Source organism: Apostichopus japonicus, chromosome 13 (assembly GCF_037975245.1).
Source record: "Apostichopus japonicus isolate 1M-3 chromosome 13, ASM3797524v1, whole genome shotgun sequence".
Classification (NCBI taxonomy): domain Eukaryota; kingdom Metazoa; phylum Echinodermata; class Holothuroidea; order Aspidochirotida; family Stichopodidae; genus Apostichopus; species Apostichopus japonicus.
This window is the reverse complement of record NC_092573.1, coordinates 17,664,163-17,673,264: the sequence shown is the minus strand read 5'-3', so window position 1 is coordinate 17,673,264 and position 9,102 is coordinate 17,664,163. Positions and strand designations below refer to the sequence as shown.

At 39.3% G+C, this 9,102-nt stretch overlaps 1 protein-coding gene across 3 annotated transcripts in view; it reads left to right on the top strand.

Moving 5' to 3' along the window:
- Positions 1-9,102, top strand: part of LOC139979188 (methyltransferase-like protein 25B) — a 33,478-nt gene that overhangs the window by 11,975 nt on the left and 12,401 nt on the right. The window contains exons 1-3 of one of the 3 annotated variants that reach the window (XM_071989926.1): positions 1,074-1,227; positions 3,623-3,747; positions 4,644-4,756. In XM_071989926.1, coding sequence (XP_071846027.1) covers positions 3,637-3,747; positions 4,644-4,756 — 224 coding nt within the window. In that variant the 5' untranslated portion in view covers positions 1,074-1,227; positions 3,623-3,636. Of the gene's footprint in view, positions 1-1,073; positions 1,228-1,630; positions 2,050-3,622; positions 3,748-4,643; positions 4,757-9,102 lie in introns of those variants that run through there. The other 2 variants (XM_071989929.1, XM_071989928.1) reach the window with 2 other exon arrangements.

Below are 9,102 nucleotides of genomic sequence, written 5' to 3'. Positions count from 1 at the left end.
GTCTTCAGCCCCCCCCCCCACTCAAAAGTACCTTCCTACGCCACTGCTTTGCATAGTATTATCAATACGTTCCGCTCACATTATATTAATTGTTTGTCTAGATATGTGTGATATTAGTTTTCTACTTCCTTGTTGAGTCAATCTTGTGTTGCTCCTCTAACTAATTGAGATAACGCATAATTCGGTGAAAAAATTCACCACGGCCTCCACAATAATCCCTCTCTCCAGTTAACACTATGATCCCTAAAACTTAATTAACTAAATTAATCAAATAATGAAATAGCCATATGTACAATTTGTTTCAAATAACAAAGATATGCAGTTCACAGTAAACATACTATATATAGCCTGCACTTGAAGACATGAAGTAGATAGGATTAACGTTTCTCGTTGGTTTGAACCATAGAAATTGAAGTAGGGAGAATGACGTCATACGACGTATACTGAAGCCACTCAACCGACTGGTGGCGCTTTGCTTGTACGGCAAGAAAGTAACGAAGCGTAGTACAAACACTACGTCTTTTTCATAACAAAAGTGATATAATTGATTTAAATGTTGATATGATATAAATCACTCGAAATAGTGATATCGTTTGCGGAATTTGGGTGCCAAAATCGTCAAAAATGTGGCAGTTTCACAGGTCTTTCTTAGGAAGCGATATAGTATACGCAATAACATATGAATATAATTACTTTACTAGTGTCGTCGCTCAGCTGCTGTATTGGCACCTAAACCGGCTACGGCTGTCCTTTCGAAATCGATATGACTATGAAAGTTGCATAAAACACTCCATTTGCTCGAGTCATTAGAGTTTTCAAAGTTGATTCTTAAGTCAGAAGAACCACTCTGGTCGCCATAACATGTCTCTGTTGTGAAAGGTTCACCTACTCTTTCGAGAGAAAAAACGAGTAATATCAAATTCAATTCAAAGTCGAATGCACAATTTATGTATGAAGACATACAAATGATCTGGCTTTTTACCGTACAACGCAAATGGCCTTCACTTTTTCAAGGCTCCTCTGCTTAAACACACGGCGATACAGTGTGTCAGCGTTCTTTCTAGGTGGTCTGATCTATGGTTTGATCTTGACAACCAGTGGGGCGGTTTTGTTTTCCTATTTGTGTTATACTGTGACGAATGCTGGGTTGTGTTTGACTCCTAGCTTCAGGTTGGTGTAGCGCAACAACTTGTACAAAAATAGAAATACGCTGTTATTCTAGGTTTTGTAAGTATCTTTAAAATTTTTAAAATCAGCAACACAACATTGCTTAATTTCATGATGCTGCTGTTATCCTTATCGTTATCTAACTTTTGTTATTGAGAAAGTACATTGGGCCACGTCTTTTTCTATCACTTGTGAGACGTATTCCTTTATGATATCTGTAATGTTGACACCATTTCCGCGACATACTTGTGAATGAACATATGTGCCTGCCAGGTTCAATCCGGTCTAATTGAACAGTGATGGCTAAAGTGTGGCCTAGAGTATACTGTATTCATTTTACCCAGCTGTCGGAGTAAAGACGGACAATGTTCTATAATGTTCATATGAAATAACTCTTAACCGCATGGTTATTTTGACCATCGACATAACAATGTTTACAGTACCTTAACTAATTAAGTAGGTATAGTCAGTATTGCGAAGTTCGGCATACTGCGAAAGTTCGGACACCCTAAGAAATACACGATTTCACCATGAAAACCTACAGGAAGAGCCAGATTTCACCAAAAAGTACGAAGCTACAGTTATTTTCTCTCCAAAATGACCCGTATGCAAGAAATTACTTACATATTTGTCAATAAAATGACGAAGATCTATGAAGTCTGTTATAATTACTGAAAGAGCAACTGCGCCACCAATTTTATCACCAGCGCCACACTGTGGGTTGCGTGTCCGAACTTCGCAATACTCTAGCAAAGAAATACCAGTTCCACAATCACGAAGAATCTTCTTGGAAAACAACGTGAAAACAGTTTGCAGGAAAGAAAGTTTGGCCGTGTATCATAGTATAACAAAATTCTCCCACCATTTGAAGTATATTTTCAGGTGATTTATACCAGAAGATTTAGTTTTGGGGTGTTTTAAGTCTTAGGTGTCCGAACTTCGAAGTCACCATGCTACCAGGCCAAGCTTTAATAGATTAGGCTAAATACCGTGTTTGTTGAAAGTAGTCTTAGGCCTAGCACATGCCTATATAATCACGGTCAGAAGAAATGTTTTTTTCCCTGGAACATAAATCCGACTTAGTCGGATTTCCCGCTGCGGAACGCATTGTAGGGGGGTGGGTGTCTGAGGGGGGATGTGCCCCCCTTCAGAAGCTGAAGCTTTTTGAAAATTGAAGACCCAATTGACGCGATTTGGTGGCCCATTTTTACAGTGATTGCCAGTGTACTACACATGTGTTAAACCATGTTACGGTAGCACATGAGTCATTTTGTTGCAAAATGAATCCCGGTATTGTAACTACAACCGGAATTTTCCTCAGCTTTCATCTATGGTTCAAAGCATATAGTTACAAGACTGTCAATGTCATAAATTCAATATGCATAGCCTAGGCTACAGTATGTACATACTCTTACACGCACGGTTATAAAAAAAAAAAATTAAAATACGCTATATTAGGGCCTTTGTTTTTTAACATACACTTCCAAAAGAAAAGCACAAACATTGTTCAAAAGCAACCCACACCATCCTTCATTCATACTCTACGTAAGATATTAGATTATCCCGTTCCCGAACCTTCACAATCATCGTTTGAAGGAAAAATAAATAACGAAAACTTCAGAATAACTTTGAAGTCCTGTAACATGCTGAGCCCAAGTAACGTTCGATATTTGGTGTAGCCTAGGTCACGTAGTGCACGTACAGTAGGCCTATATTGACCCACAGATAGTGACTGACGGTAAATCGGTAATAATAGAGTTTAATGTGCTAATTTAATGGTTCACATATGATGTTTTATTGTCGGACACGTCTTATTTCTTTTCATTTTTCCATATCCATCTTTCTTTCTTCCTGCCTCTTCATGTTTGTGTTGTCTGTTTTTTTATTTTTTTATCTCTGCTCCAAAATTTCCCGCGAGTGACGAAGATTTTTTTTATTTTTTTTATCTCTGCTCCAAAGTTTCCCGCGAGTGACTAAAATTTCCCGGGAACAAGGTTCCCGTGTTAACTCTTTTTTTCCTGGCCTGTATATAATATTGCTATTTCTAGAAAGGCTACTGTTCTGTTTAACAATAAGAAGTGAAAACCAAGACCAGACAGACACAGACAGCAATACAAATACATTATGAAACATATGAGAACCTTCAGGCAGACAGAATATAGGCCTAGAGAGAATAGAAAATTGTAGATGTATATAGAAAAAGGCAATGATTTAGGGAAGTTAAAATAATTGGCTAGCAAGGTATTCAGATGGGTATCTACTTTTAATTTTCATGCTGCTGTTCCCTTCTTATTTTGTTATGAAAATATAATATTTCTAACTTTCAACTATTATTTGCTCCTCATTAACAAAGTTTCCTCCATTACTTCCAAAATGTTTTAACATTAAATATTCTGCAACTTAAGAAATCATAAAGCTTCTCCATTGACTTTCAACCACCAATTTTTCTATGAAGGTGGTACCTGGAAAATGGTGGCTATTAGATGTTCTAGACAGGACAAGGAAAAGATTCAGAATTATGCACAGAGCCTCATGCTACTTGTGTCAAAATTCAGGTGGCTTACAGATGCCTATGTAGTGGTTAGTATTCCAATTGATAAGATGTATTTTTTTTTTTACATTTTTCATTTAGAGAAATGTGTTGTACTGATACTGAATATCATTCCTTGCCATAATCCCATGATGATGGAAGCTCATAGGCACAAAGGTCAAGTTGCATTTCAAATAATCAAGTTCCATTTCAAATAATCAAGACCATTATGCTTATGCAGTTATCCAATTTAGACAAATAACACATATAATAATTATATTAAGTCTACTAAGTGATAAATTTGATGTTCAGCAGAAGCATACTGCAAACTTATCATTTCACTGTTACAAAATTGCCTCAAGTGAAGAAAATTGTTATACTATTGCAATTTTGATTAATTGAAATGATTTACAAAAACTTATGGAACATTTCACTCAGCAATAAGTTCCACTTTGATTTTGTTGCATATCCAAGTATTTAATACTCCAGCATATATATATTGGTTAGCCCTGTTTTTATTTACAAATTTGAAACCATAGCCCTGGGCACAGTCTATAGCAAGCTGCATTCTTGCTTTAGGGCAGTGAACAGAAATTGAACTAAAATATATACATTATCTACTTGTAATATGCTATATATAAAGTAAAAATAATTTGTCACTGTTAAAGCAACCACCCATGACTGTTAGTGCATGTGCTTTGAAAATTCATTAAGGTACAGTACCTGTTGGCAAATCCAAGAATAAAATATTAACATGAAAAAGAAACCAATAATTTAAATGAAGAAGTGTTAATTAAAATGACAATATTGTAAGATAAACTAGTAAGTTGTTAAAAAGATTGTCATGGTAACATAACTAGAATATTGAAAATGATGACATCCAAAAGTGGTTCTGTAGATGTTCCATTAATGACGTAACTTAATGTTCACTTTCTTTAATTATTAGGAGTTTTTCGTCAAAGACCACTGGCATGCTTTACCAAGCTCTTGGCAAGAGGTACTAGACGGTCTTAAACCACATCAAGTGGGTAGTTACCTCTCAGGCAACAAAGAAGTGAGGTAAGAAAGAGGGACTTGATGATCTTAATCCACATTAGGTGGGTAGTTACCTCTCAGGCAGCAAAGAAGTGTGGTAAGAAAGAGGTACTTGATGATCTTAATCCACGTTAGGTGGGGTAGTTACCTCAGGCAGCAAAGAAGTGCGGTAAGAGAGGTACTTGATGATCTCAATCCAAGGTAGGTGGGTACTTACCTCAGGCAGCAAAGAAGTGCGGTGAGAAAGAGGTACTTGATGGTCTCAATCCATGTTAAGTTGCCAGTTACCTCTCAGGCAGCAAAGAAGTGAGGGTTTAGAAAGAGGTAATTGATGGTCTTAATCCACGTTAGTTGGGTAATTACCTCAGGCAGCAAAGAAGTGCGATAAGAAAGAGGTACTTGATGATCTTAATCCACGTTAGGTGGGTAGTTACCTCAGGCAGAAAAGAAGTGCGGTAAGAAAGATGTTCTTGATGATCTCAATCCACGTTAAGTTGGTAGTTACCTTTCAAGCAGCAAAGAAGTGAGGGTAAGAAAGAGGTAATTGATGGTCTTAATTCACGTTAGTTGGGTAATTACCTCAGGCAGCAAAGAAGTGCGATAAGAAAGATGTTCTTGATGATCTTAATCCGCGTTAGGTGGGTAGTTACCTCAGGCAGCAAAGAAGTGAGGGTAAGAAAGAGGTACTTGATGATCTTAATCCACATTAGGTGGGTAGTTACCTCTCAGGCAGCAAAGAAGTGTGGTAAGAAAGAGGTACTTGATGATCTTAATCCACGTTAGGTGGGGTAGTTACCTCAGGCAGCAAAGAAGTGCGGTAAGAGAGGTACTTGATGATCTCAATCCAAGGTAGGTGGGTACTTACCTCAGGCAGCAAAGAAGTGCGGTGAGAAAGAGGTACTTGATGGTCTCAATCCATGTTAAGTTGCCAGTTACCTCTCAGGCAGCAAAGAAGTGAGGGTTTAGAAAGAGGTAATTGATGGTCTTAATCCACGTTAGTTGGGTAATTACCTCAGGCAGCAAAGAAGTGCGATAAGAAAGAGGTACTTGATGATCTTAATCCACGTTAGGTGGGTAGTTACCTCAGGCAGAAAAGAAGTGCGGTAAGAAAGATGTTCTTGATGATCTCAATCCACGTTAAGTTGGTAGTTACCTTTCAAGCAGCAAAGAAGTGAGGGTAAGAAAGAGGTAATTGATGGTCTTAATTCACGTTAGTTGGGTAATTACCTCAGGCAGCAAAGAAGTGCGATAAGAAAGATGTTCTTGATGATCTTAATCCACGTTAGGTGGGTAGTTACCTCAGGCAGCAAAGAAGTGAGGGTAAGAAAGAGGTACTTGATGATCTTTATCCACGTTAGGTGGGTAGTTACCTCAGGCAGCAAAGAAGTGAGGGTAAGAAAGAGGTAATTGATGATCTTAATCCACGTTAGGTGTCTAGTTACCTCTCAGGCAGCAAAGAACTGCGGTAAGAAAGAGGTACTTGATGATCTAAATCCAGGTTAAGTTGGTAGTTACCTCTCAGGCAGCAAAGAAGTGAGGGTAAGAAAGAGGTACTTGATGATCTTAATCCACGTTAGGTGGGTAGTTACCTCAGGCAGCAAAGAAGTGAGGGTAAGAAAGAGGTAATTGATGGTCTTAATCCATGTTAGTTGGGTAGTAACCTCTTAGGCAGCAAAGAAGTGCGTTAAGAAAGAGGTACTTAATGATCTTAATCCACGTTAGGTGGGTAGTTACCTCAGGCAGCAAAGAAGAGAGGGTAAGAAAGAGGTACTTGATGATCTTTATCCACGTTAGGTGGGTAGTTACCTCAGGCAGCAAAGAAGTGAGGGTAAGAAAGTGGTAATTGATGATCTTAATCCACGTTAGGTGTCTAGTTACCTCTCAGGCAGCAAAGAACTGCGGTAAGAAAGAGGTAATTGATGATCTAAATCCAGGTTAAGTTGGCAGTTACCTCTCAGGCAGCAAAGAAGTGAGGGTAAGAAAGAGGTAATTGATGATCTTAATCCACGTTAGGTGGGTAGTTACCTCAGGCAGCAAAGAAGTGAGGGTAAGAAAGAGGTACTTGATGGTCTTAATCCATGTTAGTTGGGTAGTAACCTCTTAGGCAGCAAAGAAGTGCGTTAAGAAAGAGGTACTTAATGATCTCAATCCACGTTAGGTGGGTAGTTACCTCAGGCAGCAAAGAAGTGAGGGTAAGAAAGAGGTAATTGATGATCTTAATCCACGTTAGGTGGGTAGTTACCTCAGGCAGCAAAGAAGTGCGGTAAGAAAGAGGTAATTGATGATCTTTATCCACATCAAGTGAGTAGTTACCTCTCAGGCAGCAAAGAAGTGTGGTAAGAGAGGTACTTGATGATCTCAATCTGCAGTAGGTGGGTTGTTACCTCAGGCAGCAAAGAAGTGCGGTGAGAAAGAGGTACTTGATGATCTCAATCCATGTTAAGTGGGTAGTTACATCTCAGACAGCAAAGAAGTGCAGTAAGAAAGAGGTACTTGATGATCTCAATCCATGTTAAGTGGGTAGTTACCTCTCAGGCAGCAAAGAAGTGGGGTAGGACAGAGGTACATGATGATCTTAATCCACATTAGGTGGGTAGTTACCTCAGACAGCAAAGAAGTGCAGTAAGAAAGAGGTACTTGATGATCTCAATCTGCAGTAGGTGGGTTGTTACCTCAGGCAGCAAAGAAGTGCAGTAAGAAAAAGGTACTTGATGATCTCAATCCACATTAAGTTGGTAGTTACCTCTCAGGCAGCAAAGAAGTGAGGTTAAGAAAGAGGTAATTGATGGTCTTAATCCACGTTAGTTGGGTAATTACCTCAGGCAGCAAAGAAGTGCAGTAAGAAAGAGGTACTTGATGATCTTAATCCACGTTAGGTGGGTAGTTACCTCAGGCAGCAAAGAAGTGAGGGTAAGAAAGAGGTAATTGATGATCTTAACCCACGTTAAGTTGGGTAATTACCTCAGGCAGCAAAGAAGTGTGGTAAGAAAGATGTTCTTGATGATCTTAATCCACGTTAGGTGGGTAGTTACCTCAGGCAGCAAAGAAGTGAGGGTAAGAAAGAGGTACTTGATAATCTTAATCCACGTTAGGTGTCTAGTTACCTCTCAGGCAGCAAAGAACTGCGGTAAGAAAGAGGTACTTGATGATCTCAATCCAGGTTAAGTTGGTAGTTACCTCTCAGGCAGCAAAGAAGTGAGGGTAAGAAAGAGGTAATTGATGATCTTAATCCACGTTAGGTGGGTAGTTACCTCAGGCAGCAAAGAAGTTAGGGTAAGAAAGAGGTAATTGATGATCTTAATCCACGTTAGGTGTCTAGTTACCTCTCAGGCAGCAAAGAAGTGCGGTGAGAAAGAGGTACTTGATGATCTCAATCCAGGTTAAGTTGGTAGTTACCCCTCAGGCAGCAAAGAAGTGAGGGTAAGAAAGAGGTACTTGATGATCTTAATCCACGTTAGGTGGGTAGTTACCTCAGGCAGCAAAGAAGTGAGGGTAGGAAAGAGGTAATTGATGGTCTTAATCCATGTTAGTTGGGTAGTAACCTCTCAGGCAGCAAAGAAGTGTGTTAAGAAAGAGGTACTTGATGATCTCAATCCACGTTAGGTGGGTAGTTACCTCAGGCAGCAAAGAAGTGAGGGTAAGAAAGAGGTAATTGATGATCTTAACCCACGTTAGTTGGGTAATTACCTCAGGCAGCAAAGAAGTGTGGTAAGAAAGAGGTAATTGATGATCTTAATCCACGTTAGGTGGGTAGTTACCTCAGGCAGCAAAGAAGTGAGGTTAAGAAAGAGGTACTTGATGATCTTAATCCACGTTAGGTGTCTAGTTACCTCTCAGGCAGCAAAGAACTGCGGTAAGAAAGAGGTACTTGATGATCTCAATCCAGGTTAAGTTGGTAGTTACCTCTCAGGCAGCAAAGAAGTGAGGGTAAGAAAGAGGTAATTGATGATCATAATCCACGTTAGGTGTCTAGTTACCTCTCAGGCAGCAAAGAACTGCGGTAAGAAAGAGGTACTTGATGATCTCAATCCAGGTTAAGTTGGTAGTTACCTCTCAGGCAGCAAAGAAGTGAGGTTAAGAAAGAGGTACTTGATGATCTTAATCCACGTTAGGTGTCTAGTTACCTCTCAGGCAGCAAAGAACTGCGGTAAGAAAGAGGTACTTGATGATCTCAATCCAGGTTAAGTTGGTAGTTACCTCTCAGGCAGCAAAGAAGTGAGGGTAAGAAAGAGGTACTTGATGATCTTAATCCACGTTAGGTGGGTAGTTACCTCTCAGGCAGCAAAGAAGTGAGGGTAAGAAAGAGGTAATTGATGATCTAAATCCATGTTAGTTGGGTAGTAACCTCTCAGGCAGCAAAGAAGTGTGTT